Source organism: Beta vulgaris, chromosome 7, assembly GCF_026745355.1.
Source record: "Beta vulgaris subsp. vulgaris cultivar EL10 chromosome 7, EL10.2, whole genome shotgun sequence".
Taxonomy (NCBI): domain Eukaryota; kingdom Viridiplantae; phylum Streptophyta; class Magnoliopsida; order Caryophyllales; family Amaranthaceae; genus Beta; species Beta vulgaris.
This window is the reverse complement of record NC_079208.1, coordinates 47,585,805-47,607,774: the sequence shown is the minus strand read 5'-3', so window position 1 is coordinate 47,607,774 and position 21,970 is coordinate 47,585,805. Positions and strand designations below refer to the sequence as shown.

Sequence of the window (21,970 nt, the reverse complement as noted above, 5' to 3'; positions counted from 1 at the left end):
TGATAATTTAAATTAATTGTCATGTTTAGTTGGTTAGTAAAATTTTCGAACATAACCAATATGTCAATTAAAAATTTCGGCCAAAAGTATATCAATTTGAGATTTAATTACGTAATTGTAACCATAATTAACGTCAATCACATTAATATATAAACAAGATATGCTTGATTTCCGAAAATCTCATATGATATCATGATATTAATTGCCTAACTTAGAAAATTAATCAACATAAATCACGATTATTATTTTTTTTGCATTTTTCAAATACTTTTCGGCCACAATATTATAAATTGCCACGTGGACACCCGATTTGAGAGTTTTAGTTTGTGAAGCTCTAGAATTGCTTGGTGATTGTGAGCTTGCCACGTAGGATTTAGGATTTTACTTTAGATAATAGTATAAATTAAAAGGTTAAAAATAGAACTCAAAATTATTATATTATGGATTATAACTTTAACAACATATCTATACTAATATATTAAAAGGTGTTCCTAAGCAAGGTTCTATGTCACGTGGTGCTATCTCTTACACTAGGGGAAAAAAACAGAAGGGTTGCGCAAGAAGGGCTGCGCCTTTTTGGAAAAGCGCAGCCCTACAAATAAGAAGGGCTGCGCTTTTTCAAAAAGCGCAGCCCTTCATTGGAAGGGCTGCGCTTTTAAAAAGCGCAGCCCTCACCTTGAAGGGCTGCGCTTTTTAAAAAGCGCACCCTTCTCAAGTAGGGCTGCGCTTTTTTAAAATAGCGCAGCCCTTCCTGAAAAATTTGAAATTTCGAAACGCGGGCTTTGAAATATTGAGCGGGGATTCAGATATATTATCCCTCATTCTCTCTCCTCTCTCACGTCCCTCATTATTCCTTTCCTCCTTCTCTCAATCCCTCCTCCCTCTCCTCCTCTCTTCTCTAATCCTCTCAAAAACTCCCGAAATGTTGCGACAAAAACGCTGAAATGATTTGCACGAATCATGCCGACGGAGTCCGATTGCCTATTGTGATACCTTTTCGGAAGCGGAACGAGCCAACGAGTCAAACTCACCGCTATGCTGTGAGTTTAGGCTTTTTAAGCCATCCGAGTTCGTTTAAGCCTCCAAATAGCCATTTTAAGTTTTTCCGAAATTTTTTTTTCCCTTAAATTATGTATTAGGGTTTTGTTTTATGTATTTAAACATTATTAGGTTAATGTTTGGAGGTTTCTTGTATTTTCAGATCTATAATGTTCTTGTATACTTCTCTTTGTTTATATATTTTGATTAATGTTCTTGTATACTTCTCTTTGTTTTGATTAATGTTCTTGTATACTTCTCTTTGTTTATTTTGATTAATGTTCTTGTATACTTCTCTTTGTATATAATTTCTTGTATTTTCATCTTTGTTTTGATTAATGTTCTTGTATACTTCTTGTATACTTCTCTTTGTATATTAGTTTTTGTTCCTTTTTTTCATTTTCGTTTCATTCTTTTTTTTTGTTTTGGGTTTAGTATTTTCGTTTCGTTTCTCTTCTTTTTAATTTCAGAAAATGTGAGATTATGAGTAAAAAAATGTCAAAAAAAATTTTTTTTTTTTTTTTTTTTGGTAGGAAGGGCTGCGCTAGTTAGGAAAAAGCGCACCCTTCTAGCCAGAAGGGCTGCTTTTTCCTAACTAGCGCAGCCCTTCTAGCTTAAGGGCTGCGTTTTCTAGCGAGCCCTACTTAGAAAGTGAAGGGCTGCTACTGAAAGGGCTGCTGTCGAAAAGCGCAGCCCTACAGGCCTTTTTCAGCGCAGCCCTTCTTCATTTTTCCACTAGTGTTAGTGTGTTTACTTTATATAAACACGCATACAATAAAAAAATAGAAAATGTATCTTATAAAATTTGATCCCATAACCTCAAGCTTATACACTAAACTTTAACCACCAAACGAAGTAATATTTGGTGCTATATTTATGAAGTAAAATGTTAATAAATGAAAATTATAATTATCTGGACAGACCTAAAAACTAGTTGTTATTAGATAGTAGTTCATGTTCACCGACTAAGGCCCTGTTTAATGGTAGTCGTACAGATCCTCCGTAACACTTGGGACGGCCCTGCCTGGCTTCAACGACTGAGCCGCTGACTTCAACATTTTGGCGAAAAGAAAACTAGTTTCACCGACAATTCATACACGTAAGTTTAATCTTAAATTCTTGATGTTTTCGTTTTGTTAGCTGGTTTTAATTTTGTTCAATTGTGATATAATGGATGATGATTAGAAGATTATAAAAGAATTTGATTACTATCATGTCAGAATTCAGAAGAGATTATGTAACAAAGAAACTTTTTTCTTGTTTCTTTCGTCATAAATAAACAAGGTAGAGGAAGAATGTCGATATTTACTCTTTCTTTATTAGTAATAATTTCTTTTTATATTACAAGTAGAAGATATTTAAAACGGTAGATGTTTGCTGCTTTGTTCTTGTTCTAGAATTGATTATGAAACATTTTGCTCATACCATATAATGTGTTTTAATATATAGTATACTTTTAGAAGCATACTTATTACAATTAGTAGTACGCATATCTTTCATTTCAATTAGATTCGACAATGCAAGTACCGATTTGTGCATATTCAATTAAGATTGTTTTCATGTTCAATGTATACGCTTTTCTTATTGTATAATTAAGAAAACAAGGGTGGATTTCTTCATGCATATATCATATATGGGCTCCTTGGCATGACATTTTGCTCCTTTCAATGTCATTTTATAAAATGATTATTCTCCTTGGTCAAGTAACCAAAAGGAGAATAATCTTGACGTAGTATTGCTTGGTTTAGGGTCATTTTCGACTAATTTTTCTCCTTGTATATAAAGCAATAACGCTTAAATATGTAATAGCATTCGAATTAAGTTCACCTCAGGCCCTAGATAATAGCACTAGAAAATGTAATACACGATTAACAAAATCTAAATTACGTACGAACCTTTACTTGGAAGTATATGTAAATGTGAAATCATGTTAGTTTAATAGATTTTTCTAGTATTTATATATCTAGTTTGGTAAGGTTTGATACCCTGGCCTTAAAGGTTAATTGGTTTGTATTAAATGGACATGAATATAACTCTTGTTAGTCGAACTTGTTGTATTGTATCCACTTTTTTATGTATAAATTGGCAACACATTGTCAAAATGGTCATTGATAGAACATCTAAAATGGTCATTTGGAATAGTGTTGGATCTAGCATGGAGATTGGAGAACCTATGGGAGAAATTTGAATTGGTACTTTTAAGGATAGGGAGTATCAAAGAGAGGACAATTTTAGTGGGGGTGATAGGCTAAAGGACTTGAGGCATGTGATTGTTACTCAGTGTATAGTTGATTTCGTTATCTTGATTGTTACTACATCGTTGTTGAGGACAATTGGTCTTGAGTTTGTATACTTGTCGATGTATGGGATCATTTTAATCTGATTCTTTTGGGCTTTATTACAACCAAAAAAGTATGGGTCATATAAAATGTGTTTGATTTAGCCCTATATATGGTTTCACACAAGTGCCCTGGATGTGAGAGCACAACCCAGCAATTGGATACTATGTAGGCCTTATTAATCATAGAGGAACATAGAAATATGACTGGGCTCGTTCTTGGCGAAATGTACACAATAAGTCAAAATGGATTACTTTTAAGTGAAAAGGGATTAATTTTAGGCTTTAGCTAATGGGTAAGTTTTTACCTTAAATGATATACTCCGATATACATTAAACGGACCCATTGCAATTGGTGATTATTTATCTTGAAAGGGACACTTTTATATAAATTACCAACTTTAGGATAAAAAGTCACCTCTAACTTACAATTATTTATTGTGCACGAGTCTCCTTCAAGAATTTATTCTCAGCATGAGGGGGTTATTCTACTATAAGATACATACAAAAAGAAAACTACGTTTCAAAGTATGCGTGATCTGTTTTTTAATATATATATATATATATATATATATATATATACTTTTAGAAGCATACTTATCACAATTAGGAGTGTGCATATCTTTCATTTTCATTTAGATTCGGCAGTGCAAGTACCGGTTTGTGCATATTCAATTCAGATTTTTTCATGTTCAATGTATACGCTTTGTCTTACTACATAAGAAAACAATTAAGATTTAAGGTGTGAAGGGTGGAATTTTGCATGCATATATATATGTGCTCCTTGGCATGACATTTTGCTCCTTTCAATGTTATTTTATAAAATGATTATTCTCCAGCATAAGAATGATGGCAAAGACGCGTGAGGGAAGATCCAACATCGATCTTATGAGGTATTACTCTTCTACTCGATATGCTACAGTTCAATAATTTGTTTAGGAATTTATTATTAGTATAAAATGATTATATGATACTTTATACTCTTGTTAATGAAGTGAGGAATGTTAAACAAATCGATTGCATAGTTTATCACGTCTTCTTTTGTGGAATGTGTTTGGTGTATTATTTATTTCTTATAACATATCATAATTAATTATCAGAGAGATCACTTTTGCTCTTGAGATGTGTATCAATCTTGTGGAGAGAAGTGATGAGCAAAGTATTCTCCCAAAAATTTGTGGATTGGCATCTTTTGTGGAGTCCCTGCAAAAGCTTCATAGTGTCGCGAAGTTGAAGGTGAAACATGTCAAAAGAAAATTGAAGCAGGGAAAAAGACTCGAAGATACAAATGGAGTTTTTTTGTGATACAAAAAGTGCATCAAGTGTTGTGCTTTCTCTTCAAGGAGAATTACTTCTCACAAGTTACAGGTACTTAGGATTCCAAGATTGTATGTGAAAGTTTGTGGCATGATAAAGGATGATGACATTAGGGCTCTTGACACTATGTTCGAGAAGACCCGTCAGTATGAAGCACTGTACATTCATAGTCTTGCTGAATATGACATCCTCCGCGCACTGAAACCATCACCAACATTTAAGGCAAAAGTATTATATATCGAAGATGAAATGGGTGCCGAGTGGTACATGACGTATTTTAAAGCAGAAGTTCCTTTGGAGGTTTCACCGAATGATAATGGATGCTGAATTTAGGGCTCTTGACACTATGTTCGAGAAGACCTATTAGTATGAAGCACTGTACATTCATAGTCCTGCCGCATATGACATCCTCTGTGCACTGAAACCATCACCAACATTTAAGGCAAAAGTATTATACATCGAAGATGAAATGGGTGTCGAGTGGTACATTACGTATTTTAAAGCAGAAATTCCTTTGGAGGTTTCACCGAATGTGCTTAAGAGATGGAGAAACAACGAAAGAAGCTAAAGTTTTACAACAAGAAACTTTTGAATCAAAGTTTCTTTGGAGGGGAAGGGTAAGCCACTATATTAGAAGCTAGATTTTGTGCTTTTTCACTCACGAAGCTATATACAATTGTATGTTTGATTGCTTTCTTGTGTAATTTACAAATTGACTGAGGAGGAATTTATGATGCATATTGTTATCTTCGCTCACAAACAACATCATGCCATCCAAGAATATCCAAATTTATTCCAATGGTACAACAAAGTTGCTGCCATCAAGGAGAGCAGACCTCACCACTGTCACCGATGCATCAATCATGTAGGCTATGTATTCCTTTTCGAATGATCCTTGGTTGACAAAGAAGAACACTATATTTGACTAAGTAGCACCTCCCTATTTCCACACACTACAACCACCTACCACCCCTATAGCCACCTTATCTTTGCTATGGTAGAAAATTGCTTCCCATGGCACAAGTATGTTAATAACCTTGTGCTTCACCATTCGTTTTATGCATTAATTTTGTAGTTGTAATAGTAATTGAACAAACGCTATAAATAGACATGGATGTAAGCGACCGAAGGCAAGTTATTTTGTATCAAAAATCATCAAACACATTGAATGTTATTTAGGTTGAGGGTATTTCTGTATTCAAGGCTTCTTCTCTATTAATTTCTAGGGGTGTTTCGGTATCTAAAAATTGTAGAGCGATGTTTCAGCTAAGAAACTAGTCAAAAGAGTGATGTACTAAGGGTGAGAGTCAAATCTCAAGTTGGAATGTAATCCCGAGTCTTATCACTAGAAGTCCTCCAAAATAAGGAAAATTGGCCCGGGGATGTTCCCGGGAAAGCCACACCGACACTCAAGTCAGTGACAAGTTAGAGAGAGAATGTGAGTAAGTCTAGAGAGAGATGCTTTGGTTCTGTTTGGTGAGAATTCAATACTTATTCATTAATGAGATTGTTGGTATTTATAGTGTTGGGAAGTTCTTAGACAGAAAACCCTTTTAGGGAGCATCCTAATTACTAGGAAAGTTGTAACCTTTTTAGGGTAAAACTGCCTTACTCTTGAAAAGCTGATGGACCCTATTTAGGGAGCCTGTAGCCTAAGCCCCTTGAGGGAGTTTCTTCTGATGTTTATTGGGCCTGATAATGGGTCTAAACAATTATTCCCACGCCAAGTAATGGGAGTAGGATCCTCGATCCTGGATGTGGTTGCTTGGCGGAATGTTTGTAAACGTCAGGCCTCGCCACAGGATATACTGATTCTGACTTGGTCTGGGGGGGCCATGGTTCGATAAATATTATGCATAGGGGTCACATGCCTTCCGCCATGCGAATCCTGGCCCGGGAATATTACATCACAGCCTAGTCAGGGAAATAGGGGTGCCTTAGGCCAGACCCCGAGGGCATCTGGAGCCCTTAGAGGCGGTCCCAACCCCGAGTGCGTCTGGGTGCCTTAGATAAGATCCCAAGTGCGTTTGGAACCCTTAGAGACAGTCCTGACCCCGAGTGCATCTGGTATCTCAGGTAAAATCTCGAGTGCATCTGGAACCCTAAGAGACAGTCCCGACCCCGAGTGCATCTGGGTATCTTAGGGAAAACCAAGCGTGAGTCAGGATCCCTTAGAGGTAGCCGCAACCCCGAGTGTGTCTGGGTGTCGTAGGCAAAACCCTAAGTAAGTCTGGATCCCTTATAGGTAGTTCCGAACTCGAGTTGGATGTGAAGGTGGCATGTTGTATGGTATGTGACAACTCGGGGGTTGATGAGCCCTTCTGAGGGGACCCTGAGTTAGTCCTAATGGTGCCTAGCTGATTGGTAGCTAAGGCATTTAAACCCCCTAACTACACCAAAGAGGGTATGTGACAACGCAAGGGCTAATAAGCACTTCTACGGGGACCCCGAGTCGGTCATGATGGTGCCTAGCTGATTGATAGCTAAGGTACTTGAGCCCTCTGGCTAGGCCAAAGAGGGTATGTGACAACTCAGGGGCTAATGAGCTCTTCTAAGGGGATCCCGAGTTGGTCTTGATGGCGCCTAACTGATTGATAGCTAAGAGGGTATGTGACAACTCGGGGGCTAATAAGCCAATCTAGAGGGACCCCGGGTTGGTCTTGATGGCGCCTAATTGATTGATATCTAAGGCATTTGGGCCCTCTGGCTAGATTAAAGAGGGTATGCGACAACTCGAGGGCTAATAAGCCCTTCTAGGGGGACCTCGAGTTTGTCCTAAATGTATTACTTAGCCATATGTTAGCCAAGTATTTGGGTAAAACGTCAGTCAACCTTCCACATGTTGACCATTGACCGTTGACTGTGAGGTGTTGACCAAGTTTGACTTTTGACCTCTTTTGAGGCTCTTGGGCTTGGAGATCTTCTGATTTTTGTTTTTGGGCCTTGCTCATTGTAAGCTTGTCTTTCATGGACCTACTAAGGTTGGTGCAAAGGTTGTCGCAACACGAGACGGAGATAGTTCTATATAAAGGGAGAGAGAGTCTTTTGTTCGTACATTGTTGTTATTTGTGAAATTGCTCAATCTCTCTCTTATCTCTTTCTTTATCTAGAATTCTCACTAGAATCGTCCACTCAAGTTCTTGCCTCGAGTTTGTTCTTGCGTCTTTGTGCCCCATCCGGTGTTATTTTATTCCCGTAGATCGAACTCCCTAGTATGGACCCCGATCGGAGTCGAGTACTCCAGCCTCTTCTCCTCCTAAATTTTCGGAGGAGATTGGAGGGAAAGAGGGCTTCTTAGTTAGTACTCGGATCCCTTGGTGGTACCCGAGGCGGTTCCTTTACCCAGCCCTTCATAATCTTTATCGGAAAAGGACGAGGGTGTGATCCCGGGTCCTTGGGATGTGTCGATAGCGCGTAGCACTTGTGTTAGGAGTTACTTAGATAGGCATATTTCTGATGGTGTCCGAGAGAACCGACAAGGAGGAGGGTCATAGCACTTTAGGCTGCGAGTATCCTCCATTGGATCACGAGGGAGGCCCTCACACTTATTACCCCAACCCCGTGTTTATGAGATACATGGAGAGAAGTCTCAAATATGTGGGGACAAAGATCTGGATCCAAGACCCGTACTTTGTTTTTCGAGGGAAGCACACCGAGTCAGTCTTGACGCCTCCGGTGGGTGCGTATCAGTTTATCAGCAGAGCCTGCAGATGGGTCTCAGATTTCCCTTACATCCTTTCATCCGAGATCTTCTCAACACCTATCAATTGACCCTTACCAACCTCCTTCCTAATAGTTGGCTCACCATTAACGAGTTTGTGGCAACATGTAAGTCCCTCGGGGTTACCCCTAGCTTGCGATGTGGCGTAACATGTTCACTTTAATGTTGGGTCTTGCTGATCTTCACGGCCTGGAATGGTTCCGGTTTCAGTGTAGGGCTGGTTATAAGGTTGTGAGTGACCCTCCTTCGAGCCAAAAGGGGTTTAGGAGGAACTTCTTCTATATCTACATACCAATGGTGATTGGGAGATCCTGATCCTTCATGTGAAAAAGGGTCCTCGTTTTGGTTTGAATCAGACCGTTTTCGAGATGTCTCAGCAATAAGCAGTAGCGGGACTTTATTTTTCCACGACTCCTAGAACATTATCTGGAGCCCTCTTATATATGTTCCCCAATATTGACTCCTGACCCGCCGCAAAATACGGAATGAGATCTTCCTGACGGCTGCGGGGTTGAGCTGCAGCTGTGTTAAGGGTAATCCCACCTTCAATTGATGTGAAAATTTACTTTTTTATGCTAAATGTTTGACATTTCCTTTGTTTCAGTCGTTGCCCGACACAAACTAGATCCTGAAATGGCTGAGATATTCATTGACAACGTCGAGTTGGCCTTGAAGTTGTCGGGTGAGCTGGAAGGGGAGACAATGTCGACCATGCCTCCTCCTAAGGTAAATATTATTTCTAACCTTGTTTCATTTTCTTCTTATTTAGGTCCCTAACTTAGCATTGTTTTGGTTTCAACAGGTTACAGACCCCAATCTCGCGGGTTGAAAGGGGATACCGAGAAGGCTCAGGCGGCTGAGAAGCAGGTCAAGGGGAAAGTATCCGAGAAAGCTTTATCGGGTGTATTTGTCGGGTCTAAACGAAAATCAGGGAACGTCGAGTCTCCCTTGGAGATAGTGGATGTGGAGGAACCTATGGTGAAGAGGACAAAGGCCGATCAGATTGGTGCCGACGTCCCTTTCACCAACATCACTCAGACCCCAAAGGTTGGGCAGGGTTTGTCATGTTGTTCGTGAGATTTACACGAGCGCTGACGACGATGCCCTTCAGGCGCTGGGCTCGGAGGAGGTTAACCGTACTCTGTACCAGTCATGGCTGGAGGTATTCCCGACCTTGCTCATATTGTTTTTGGTAAATAGATTGCTAACATTTTGCTTTGCTGACTTCTATCCGGATGACATCCGTTATTCGCCGCCGGATCCAGACTGTTTTGTCTAAGAAACTAGTCAAAAGAGTGATGTATTAAGGGTGAGAGTCAAATCCCGAGTTGGAATGTAATTGTAATAACTCAGTATTTTGGGGAGTTATTCTTTTATAAATAAGAAAATATAAAGAATAAAGCGAAGTATTTTATTATTATTTACAAAAAAAATATACAGTTTGGGCAAGCCTACAGTTATAACTTAAATATACAACCTACTTATTATACCTAATTATATTATGGTTTGGTTTTATTTTATTTTCGAAATAAATAAAACAAGAAATAGGAATTTAATTTGGGAACGAATCATATTAAATTTAGGTATATCATCCTATAAATGGGAGAGAAGAAGAAAAAAAATAATAAAAAAAGACCAACAAAATCCTAACTCCTACTATTCAGCCATTTTCTCCGAAGAGGATTTTCTCTCTTCCTTCCTGCTCCTCTTCTGCGTAACTCCTCCTCTTCTCCCCTGTACTTCTTCTTTCACCTCCCTTCTCCTTTGTTCTATCGTCGACCATCATCGACGACCAAGACGTGTGCAAGGGTCGAGTATGGTTCGGCGTGTGCGAGGGTCGAGGCCAGTGCATCGAGTGTGGTTCGTCATGTGCGAGGGTCGAGGGTGAGCGACGAGTTCCAAGTTTTTTGTGCGATGTTGTGTGTGCGAGCGAGCGAAGAGCGCTCGAGAGAGTTGTGTAACGCTAATGTGCGAGCCTTCGACGGGTCGAGGAGAGCGAGGGTTTGTGCGAGTGTGTTGTGGTCGCGCGAGGTAGATGAGGGTTTGTGCGAGTGTGATGTGGTCGCGTCGGGTCGAGCGAAGGGCAGCATTATGCGACCCGAGTGTTGGGTGTCGGTGTGTGCGATGGGGTGTGCGAGTTGTCGAGGCTCTAGCGGTTGTGCGTGGTGTTGCGATACGTGTCGCTGCCGGAATTCCTTTGCCGGCGAGTCTGTCGGTGTAAAAGATAATATAATATAAATTTCTCTTTTCTTACTTACTTTAATTGTATAATCTGGTTTTATAATTTTACGGTAATTTAATTAAGTTGTAATTTGATTAAGTTTGTAAATACTAGTAACTTATAAATTAAGTAAAGGAAATCAGATTTATAATTATATTGGTAGTTCTTATGATAATTTTATTATTCAAATTTAATTTTTACAAGACTTGTACATATCGGACTAAGTTTTGGTTATTATGAATAAGTATAATATAAGCTAAGTAAAACCAAATCTGTAAACATATTATTCATTAGTTCCCAACGACGTTAGTGTCAATAAAATTTATGAAAAAGGAAGTTTAAACAACAAGATTGGTTATTTTTATATTTGGAAACACTAAGTTCTACATAGTTAGTTAAGCTAATTTTTATTTTAATAATGTCAAGGACTTAGCACTGGAATATTTTATTATTTGATTAGGTCCCAATTTCATAAGCGGAGCTTTTAAATAGTCAGCAAAGATTCGTCGTTACAAGGTACCTACGTCTACTAGTTCAGTTGGATATGTTAGTATCATGTTAGGTTATGAATTCTTTCATTGGAATCTAGAATCATGATAGGCAACAATTCTATGATTATGATTGATGAGATTATTTGGAAGCATGAAATGGATTGGAAATCTGTATGTATTTCCTGATTGTATGACTTGTGAATGGGATTGCATTATTATGGAATGCATAATTCTATCGTATCACAAGCATGAAAAGTATTGGATTGATATCCTTGATATATGGTGTAGCAAGGATGTTACAAGAATTAAAGAATTGATCAATGTATCTAAGAAAGAACATTAAATGTTACATCTTTAATGTTGTGTGAATGGACAATACTAAAAAAGGATTTTGGTAATACAGTTGTAGTTGGACTCCCTACAAGTAATGAACAATGGGGGGAGTGTGGGGCTTGTTCTACACTCCTACGCAGGCCTACTGTGATGATAGTAGTGTCCTTATGAATTTTAATAACTCATGTAGGCGGAACGAAATCGTATTTGCATTTCATCTAATAGACCAAGTTGTCTATTAAGGATTAAGTAGCCCGTATGATTCTAGTAAGATAACAGCGTCCGTTTGCTGCCAACTAAATTATAAAAGTAATAAATGTAGTACTATCATAGTATCATGTCTAGGAATGATTTCTTATTACTTTGATTATGCTTAGTATATTATCTCAATGTTTTAGTACGTACTCAGCATAGCTGATTATTTGCTATTTGTGTTTGTTGTTGACCTTTGATGAACCATTGGTGCTTCAATGGGGAGAAGACTATATATGCTGGTGTTGCTGCATGAGAATGAGCATACGGGGGTATTTTATAGTTTCTAAACTTTTAAATGTTTTGGTTGAACATTGTAGAATTATTATAATTTACTTGGTTTGTGGTTTGAGTAAAAAGGGGGTCAATGATGATTCCCGATTTGTACTTAATATTTTATTTTCGCTGCAGTTAGTTTTCATGGTTGTGTTTTGAATTAACGTTTCATTTCAATAAGCCTTGTGTTTATTTCACTGTGGCGGTAACACTCCCAAAGTCGATGCGATGTAGTTTAGACGTGTATGTATTTTAGGGTTGTTACAAAACTGGTATCAAAGCCAAATGTTTCTATTATCAAAGATGTTTTAAAAGAATTTTAAAATGGGTAGTATGGGATAAGAGCATATAACTTACTTTTACGTGCATTAAATCATTTGAATGGTTTTATTTGTAATCCCTTTTCTTGTCTTACATGTCTGATACGTTTATAGGATGTCTGCAAATACTGTGGAATGAATTTTTTTGTTGTTTGCTTGATTGAATTTGTGTCAGGTTCTTTGTAATCTTTATAGCATGAGTAGATTAGAAGGATGTACAAGGATGGGTACATATATAGTGATTAGGAACACAAAGTTAATTTCGAATAGGTATAGTTGCTTTAAAGATGTTTCAAAAGGTATTAAACTAAACCTTTTTTGGAATATTTAAGGACATAACCTTTTAATTGTTGAAAATATTTTGAACTTGCTTAAGGAGTTCTAAAAATTGAAAATAATCGTTTTACATCTTATATATGTATATATATAATGTATATTCAAAAGCCTTTACTTCACACAAAGTTAAACTATTTTCTCTCTTTTAATTCGTAGATGGTTTACGATATATGCATGTCCTAAAGAATACATGATGGAACACCGAATAGCGGAAGATTGAGAAATTTGAGCCTATAAAATGAAAGCTGCTATGGATTATAGGATTATGCAGGGAGATACGAGGCTAAGGACTAAACTTGAGAAAATAAATTTCATTATTCGATATGTCCCTAACATAGAGCCCTACCTTTTCGTACATCGTAGATATGGAAATTTGTGGTCAAAAGATGGAGATTTTAACAGGGACAAATATACCTACTGAAACCATTACCTTCCTACTATAGAGCATTTCAAACCGACCTCAAATACTATGAAAATGAGTGGAGAATCCGTGAAAAAAGGGGTTGTGAACCCTCCACCTCATCACATTCAGTTCGAGGAACCTATCACGTGGGAGAAATCTCGGGTGGAAAAATATTTTGTCTCTTTGATAGTCGTGATTATATAACTCTTCACACTATGGGCCAAAAGGGATTCCAATTCATTTTTAATTTTATGCCCAAGATATTGATAATTAATTTCACAATTTTGAATGCGTCTAACATGATCTTGCATTATCACATCAATTTCCGCGATCATTTCAATAAATCCTAAGAAGTTACCGTTACTATTAATATAATTTTTCATTGGATCCTCTAAAAGCCAAATTATGAGTAGCAAGACATTTCACTGCCGCAAATATTCTAAGTAAAAACTTGCCTCCATCGATCTTTCTCTTTCATAATCGCTACTGTCAAGTTTTTATCAATTGTTTCATTCTTATCTAGCCTTACTCTCATTTCATTCCAAGTGAACATATTATTTCATATGCTCGGTACTATTTTCATGTTGTTTAACCTCTCATTAATACGCTTCCAATCACATAAACAATCATTTGCCAACAAAAGAACTTTTGTTACTAATAGACTTGAACAACTTGCAACAAAAACAAAATACTTTGTCAATAAGTTTAGAATAAACCAACCATTTTCTATCACTAATCTCACCAATGTTCAACGTTCTAGAAAAATAAGTATATGAAAAATACCTATTATTATCATCAAGTCAAGATTTAATACTCTTATAGCCCTATTTTAACTATAATGTCTCTTGTTTTGTTATCAAGATTAGTCCGATTCCTAGGATCATAAATATCCACAAAAGGAATTGATTGTTCTTCATTAATGCCATTATTATATTAGTAGGAATTGTTTGCTCTAGCTCTACATCAACGTCCATCAATATCAACAGAAATATTATATATTTGAAACATCATTTCGCAAATTAGGTTCATTTTATTGGTAGGCTCATTTTGAACACCAATAGGCTCATGTGGGACGTTATTTTCATTATTGTCATTGACTTCCTCATACAAATTTTTATTTGGGTGATCTTAATTTTCATGAACTACAATTCTAACAACAAATTTGTCAATATCACCTTGTTGTGATATTAGTAACTCTTCAGCAAGTTTGCTTTTTTCCTTTTTTCACTTTCAAATAAATGCTTTTTATGCAACATTGCAATTTTCACATAAAAAATAAATCAAACACTCAAATCATGTTACAAGAAAAATTAGAGAATGAAATGATAACACCTTGACCAATGTGCTAGAAATCTGGCAGGCAACATCAATTGCAAGATTGAAAACGTCCGAGGCTCTGATAAGGTGGCAACAATCAACCACGAACCACCGTCGGCAGAGGTAGAGCCACCCCAACAAAAACACCCAACAGTCGACAACAAAATTCCCAAAACCCTTATATTCTTAATTTCATAATCTCTTAACTTCAGTTGATTCAGACTAAAACTTATGAGTAATGCGCTATACAATCCAATTTATCCCTATTTAGGTTGTAGGGAAAAAAATTTGTTCCTATATATAAGATAAGGTTAACAACTATATTTTGGGAAATATGGAAATTTTCCACGAATTTAATAGCGGTTATAGAAAATTTTGGTAATTAAAAGAAGAGAGTGAGAGAGAAAAATACAAGAAGTCGTGAGGGAGAAGAAGACGAGAAGTCATTCGTTTTGGTGAAGTGTTCTTCAAGTATAATTCCAGTAGAGATTTTTTTTTTCTAGTACAATTCTCAAACCTAGAGAATTGGGGCCCTTTTAGGCTTGGGCTCTAGGCCATTACCCCTCTAATTAAACACCCCTCAGGATTGGGCCTGCATATAATATACACGTTTGCTATCACACAAAATGCATGCACCACACCTACCGTGCGCTTGTCATACAAGTGTTGGCTCGTGGTATATGATTGTTGGGTATGATGCGTTAAAGACGTATATCATGAGTCAAGTCGATCAAGATCGTCGACGAGCAGTGAGCATTGAGTAGAAGCAGCTTAGATGTTGATGGCACAACATCGAAATAGAATCACCAACTCTGGGTCAGGCCCGGGCGGGGTTCAACATTTGGGTTTCATCTCCCTTGGTAGTTAGTTTAAACAAGGCCCAAGGGCAAGTTGTACTACAGGTCCGGCACACAAGGGTGTAGCCTGGGGTAACAACTCGCCATATTCAATTTTGCAACGTGGACTCCTAAGTTTACTCGACTTATGTTTTTTTTTCGAATACAAGATTTAAGGACATAAAAGTGCCAAAATATATTGTACATGGAACTTGAACTACAATAACATCAAGGAGATGTAATACTTGACATCATAAGTGATAGAATATAAAACTATATCTCGGGCTTCAATCATCAATATTAACTTTTGGTTGAGTTGGTCCTTTGACATAGTATCGGAGCCATCATGACTAGGGGTGTGCAAATTTGGACTGAGACCGAAATTTGGACTGGAATCGGACCGGGTCATGGTCCGGTCTTTGGTCCATGAAAATTTGAGATTCCGGGTTTCGGACCGATCAGGATCTGTGGACTAGAATTCCCTTATTTTTTTTTTGAGTAAAAATAGGTTTAAGGGTTAAAAGAGAGTAAAAAGTTAGAAAGTTAGAAAGGTAAAACCTCATCTTCATTGCTTTTAGAAGTATTGCTTTTAAAATTATTAAATCTTAATGTATTGGATTTATAATATACTTAAATTTAATCAATAAGTACAAATAATTCTAGTCCAACTGGTATGAAATCGGACAGGAGCAGAAATATTCTGGTCTCGGTCCTCAAAATCCCCAGATTCAGGTCCACTGGTCCAACTGGTTCCGGTATGGTCTGGTTTCGGACCGTGCACACCCCCTAATCGTGACATTAAGGTCACGGGTTCAAATCTCATTCACCCTTCCTTTCTAAGTGGACTATCTAACGTCGGGTTTGAGAGAGGTATATGATGTTGAAACTATTCCCGTGGTTTTAACCATCAACTTTAAACATGAAACATGCTTATGAAATAATATAAGATAGACACTTTGAAGTGGGAGGAATGGTAATGGGAAAACATCTCCGAAAGTATCCCTAGTAGGGATCAACCCCCAATCGTGAGGTTGGAAGTTTCTTTCCTTACCAATAGGTCAAGCTTAACTTCTGACGATAAATCATGCTAGTGCGTGGCAAAACATGCACATATTTGAAGACATCATGAACCAAACCTGACCCATAAAGGAAATAGTTGTGGGCCTTGTGGCTACATCAAAATTACGTCTTTCTTTTCTTGAGGAGATATCAAATAAGAAGCCAGCGACTCAGAATGATATTAACTATTTGAAACAGAGAAAATATATATCAATCTGACCAACAACCAGGCTAAACCCATTGTTAAAGCCACATTCATTTGCTACAAGGAAGTAACCAAAGTAGTAGTTTGATCTAGGTGTTGGAAGCAAAAGGTAAGAGAGTAAAACGTACACATATGCCTCTTTTAACAAAAACTTTCTTGGCTGAAGCTTTATATTTTTACCTTTTGTTTTGAAATTGATTATTTTTAACTTGTTAAAAGTTCGTTTTCCCAACATATTCAATTTATACTTTTACCTTTTGTTTTGAAATTGATTATTTTTAACTTGTTAAAAGTTCGTTTTCCTAACATATTCAATTTTAATTAATCATATGGATGCTAGTAATGTATGTTGATAATAACGTCTTATGATTATGATAAGAAATGAAATTGTGTTTACATCACTGTTTTCTATATAACACTCTAGATCAACAAAATATTAAACTATCATAAACTATTTTCAAAATAGCAAGTACTTAACTGATAGTATAATAAAACTATTTTTAGAACTCCAATCATTAACTTAAACTTTTAGTTGAATTTTTAATTGAATTGTTCATTTGACATGATATCAGGGGCGAATTTACTATGGGTTCACTGGGTTCAGGTGAACCCAATAATTTTTGGGAAAAATTTGCCCAGTTTTATTTTTTTTTAAAATAAAAGATATTTTAACTAGATGATATATACAATTTGCGTGGAATATGAAACATGAAAGAAGTGGTGGTCAGGGTGGTTTTGTTCTCCATGAAACTCTTTGTGTATGCGCGCGACCTGAGGTTCGAATCCCAGCGAAACCAAAAAATCAACCTTTTTTTTTTCTTTTCTCCTCTTTTATTTAAATTAGCTAAACATAAAACTGAAAAGGTCAAATTGCTCTGATGCTCTTTCCCTCCAATGTCAGACATTTATTTTCTCCAAAGTCCAAAACCCTAACTCCCTAAGCAACGAACATCACTGCCCTGCCAATCTGCCAACTGAGTAACTCACGCGGCGGCGGCGGCGTGCAGTCCTTGACGGCTCGTTGCACTCAGTCCACTCACCCACCGGCGCGGCACAGTGACAGCCAAAGGTAACTGATTTCTTGTCTCCTTCAATTCTAAATATGAATTTCAGATTTTAGTCTTTTAGATTAGAATATGTATTGTTTAAATTTGTTTAGAATTTCTTTTAATAGTTTGTAGTAATTGTAATTTTTCTGTAATTTTGTTATTTATCTAAATGTTGAATGAATGAATGAATGAATGTGGATTGTGAAGATTGTGGGTGAATTGTGGTATGTGGAGTTGTTTAGAATATGCATGAATTGATTGAATTGGTGAATGAATGTAGTCTGTTGATTGTGGAGTTTTTATTTGTTAGTTACTTTAATTTGATTGAAGTTTTAAGGTCATGGAGTTGAAATTTCTTGCTTGGGTAGATTAGGAAAGGTTTAGAATTTTTTTGGAAAGATCGTGCGGAAACAAGTCACAAAAATCATTCGCTTGCTCTTCCCCTAGTTCAAGAGAACATTTAAACCCAATACAAGAAGGTGAAATTCGTGATAATGAGTCCCCATAATCTAAGTGAATGGGTGTTTTTTTTTTTTACCGGCTCCGAACCCATAGGGTTCGGATCCTGGATACGCCACTGCATGATATTAAAACTAACGTAACATAAAAATTATGGGTTCAAATCTCATCCATCCATTTTTTTTAAAGTAGAATATTTAACACCCAATATGAGAGAGGCATATACCACATCCACACTTCAAACTCAATAGGTTCTCATGTGAGAAAGCATGATAAAATATAAAATTATTCCTGAGACTCCAACCATTAACTTAAACTTTTTATTGAGTTGGTACTCCAACATTAACAAACCATGGTATAATCTTGCCATGTCAACAACCTCAAGAGCCAATTCAAAATGAGAGGCTAAGCTCAAGTCCAGCAAATAGTCAAAATCTCTAAGGTGATCTTTTAGGAAGAAACCTTTAGAAATTAAGGATTTTGGGCAAATCTGTATTTCAACAAATAATTCTATCAAATTTAGGAAAGACAAAAAATTAAAGTCAATCCCTCACAGAAAGGAGTTGCCTCGGTTCAATTTCCTTGATAATATAAAAACATGGTTGCTAAACGCAGCCTCACTTTCCTAACGCAGCCTTAAAAAAAACCCAAAAAACCCTTATTATCATATTCTTTCTAAAAAAACCCTTTTTCTCTCTAAAAATATTCTCTCCTCCTCTCTAACTGTTAGATATAAAAAACTTCATCGAAGATCTACATATTTTAATTTGATATTCAATGGACCATAATTTTGACCAATCGAATTTCAATCTGATGTAAGTTGTGATTTTTTTTCGTAATTATGATGCAGGTTGTAAATTTTTTTTCGCAGATTCAAGTAGTAAATTTTTTTTTCGTAATGTCTGTTTCGTGTAGACTACACGAAACAGATGATTCCGTTTCGTGTAGATTACACGAAACAATTGATTCTGTTTCGTGTGGATTACACGAAACAGATGATTCTGTTTCGTGCACTCTGCACGAAACAATTGGATCCGTTTCGTGCACCTTGCACGAAATACCAGTATTCCCTTCGAAATTCTGAAAGAAAGTTGGACGAAATTCAAAAAACTTATTCGCTTGATATTGAACCCGAAATGTATATAAGATCTAGTCATTTATCAATTTTCCAACATTTTCGAAAAGATTGAAGAGCTTGGAAACGAATTTGGGTTATTATGGTGGACGAATTTGTGAAATTTCGTGAACCATAAATCTTCGAAGAGGAAGAGGGTGATGAGAGAGGAGAGGAAGAGGGAGAAATGAGTTGTGAGTGAATAAGGGTAATTTTGGAATTTAGATGGGTTGTACATGGTAAATGAAAGTTGCATTTAGCAACCCCTATAAAAACTTGATTTGTAATACTACTTTTACTCAATTTTCCCCCTCAAAAAAAAAAAAAAAAACAAATATAACTAACTTAAAAAATAAAAAGCAAGCCATGCATGCAAGTGCAAGTATGCAACCCATACATAAGTTATAACCACCGGCAGGCTATCTGCCAAGTTATCTGGTCTCCTCCGTCTCGTCACTGCGTGTACGATCCTGCAGATGCAAACCCCACCTTCGAATCCCCAACTGCAGCTCGGCGGCCGCGATCAAGAACTCGGCCGCCTGCTGCGGCGTCAACAGCTCCACCACTTGTCGTATCGTCTTCATCCTCAGATCATCCGCCTTCGCTACCACCGTCCCAAGCTTCGCAAGCAAACGGTTCAGCCCGTCCGGCCCGTTCCCACAAAGCCCGGACCACTCGGGCTCGGACCGGGCCACCTCCTCCTGCCACGTCCCTAGCTCATCCCCAATCTGGTTCTCATCCTGGACAGTCAAGCACTGGAGCTCACTCACCCGGGCCAGCTGGCCCGGCGTGAGCTCCCCTAGGTCCCCCGTGCGGCACCCCCGTAGGATATCCGCCACATGAGACTCGAACCGAATGCTGGATTCGGTGTAGATGAGGTGAAAGAGGGTGGTGGGCCGAAAGCCCGCCACCCAATTTAGAGACCGCTCGAGGGCAGAAGCCCATGGAGCGGCAAATAATGAGAGGACATCGGTTCACGCCGTGGCGGCTTTCTTCTCATAGTATTGAGCATAGTGGGTTACTACTTTGTCGACGAGGTGGCGGATGTGTTGGTGGTCAGAGGAGGATGTAGGGCGTGGAGTTGGTGTACTAGCTAGTTCGGTGATTAGCTTGTTGAGTTTGTCGGTCCATGACTCGTGAAAGCGGTGAAAACTCATCATGATAATATCAATATCAATATCATCATCAACATCAACGTGTATATGTTTATGTTATTATGTTTATGTGGGTAGTGAGTTTGATATCGATCTCATAGACTCATATCTATGTGTTTAATTTGGAAGGGTGGGGGGACTCAAATGTACGAGATTAATGTAGTTTGCTAAAAAGATTTGAAATGACACTTGGAACCTAGCATGTTTAATACGTGGATATATGAGAAAATAGTTTTGGTTATAAAATTCAGTCTCCAATCACATATTTTTTGATAATTTTACTAAAACCGACTCATAATGAATGAATCTGAATTGAGAACCAAACTCGGGATCCTATGCATGCAGGGAGGCTTTGAGTGGTTAGAGATCAGAGAAGAGGTGGGTAATGGCCTAATGGGCATGCTGAAGAGAGTGAAAACCCGCCCATTATTGGTCCCATTCTCGGATCGGATGGTCCATATATGGCGGACTCTCCGGCTTTCCGGGTTGGATGATGAGGCTGGAGGTTCAGGTCGGATGATCCAAATATGGTGGAGTCTCTGGCTATCCGGGTTGGACGATGAGGCTGGAGGTTCGGATCAAATCGGATGGTCCAAATATGGTGGAGTCTCCGGCTTTCTGGGTTGGATGATGAGGCTCGAGGGTCGGGTTGAGCCTTGAGGTCTTGAGGAGACAAGGAGGAGGAAGATGAGAGGATAGTTTTGGCCGTTGGTTGCTTATTGTGATTTGTTGCATAGCCCTTTACCTCCATTCATCTAGAGGCTTCTTATCTAACCGTATGTGTTTTGTTTTTGTTTTTTTTTTGCTTTGGACCAAACTTTTAGGTATAGTAACCTACTAACCTAGATAACAATGGATGCCGTTTCGGTGGGGAGAATTTTTGTCTGCTTCGGACCTAACCTTTAGGTATGGTAACCTATATAAAAAGGGTATGGGGAGTAATTTTATTTCATAAAATATGGAAAGTTGGTATATGATTAGTAATATTATGTTGTAAGGGATAATGTGGAAGGTGGTGGCAATAAAACAATATGAACAAGTTCAAAGAGTGAAAAGAAGAGCAATGACAAACGTAGATTTTAGCTGTGGAAAATAGTATTTCACAAACTATAAGAGGAAAAACAAGTAAAAAGTTTACTAATCTTTCAATGAATATTAGTGAACCATAACCTCACAAACCTCGTGAACAATGTCTCGATCTCAAGAAGATAAAAAATCATTCTAGAAATCTAAGAGTATCACTCCTAGTGACTTTTTGCATAAGAGTTGGATCCTCTCTCCAACACTAAGGTTAATGTCTTCTCCATTTTTTTTAAGGTATAAGTATTAAGGAAAATTTGTGGTCTATTATTGTGTGAACTAATCATAAAGTACTATTATCTCTATTATATAAGGGAAGGGGGGAGCTATTGTGTCCCTGAATGATGAGACTATTTTATCCCCTTTCCCTTTCTAAATTACAAATTCACTTACAAATGAAAGAGAGTTTCAAACAAAAATATTGGAAATAAAATTATAAGAATCACTCACAAGTGAACTAAAATTATAGAATTGCATGATTTACATTATACAAATCACTCAAAAGAAGAAACTTTACAAAACTAAAAAAATTCACTTATAAACTACAACCAATATACTACAACATCAATACATACTCACAAAAATATTCACAAAAATTTGACTTGAAATCAAATTGTCCACTTTCTTCGCAATATATGAAGCAATGTACTT

The 21,970-nt window shown here is 37.5% G+C and overlaps 1 protein-coding gene across 1 annotated transcript; it reads right to left on the bottom strand.

Annotated features, from left to right (window-relative positions):
* Window positions 1-18,507: 18,507 nt before the first annotated feature.
* Window positions 18,508-21,283, bottom strand: LOC104908543 (protein DOG1-like 4). Its single transcript, XM_010697658.3, is given in 1 exon segment — window positions 18,508-21,283. A coding segment is annotated over 1 exon segment (729 nt). The 5' UTR covers window positions 20,246-21,283; the 3' UTR covers window positions 18,508-19,516.
* Window positions 21,284-21,970: the final 687 nt, after the last annotated feature.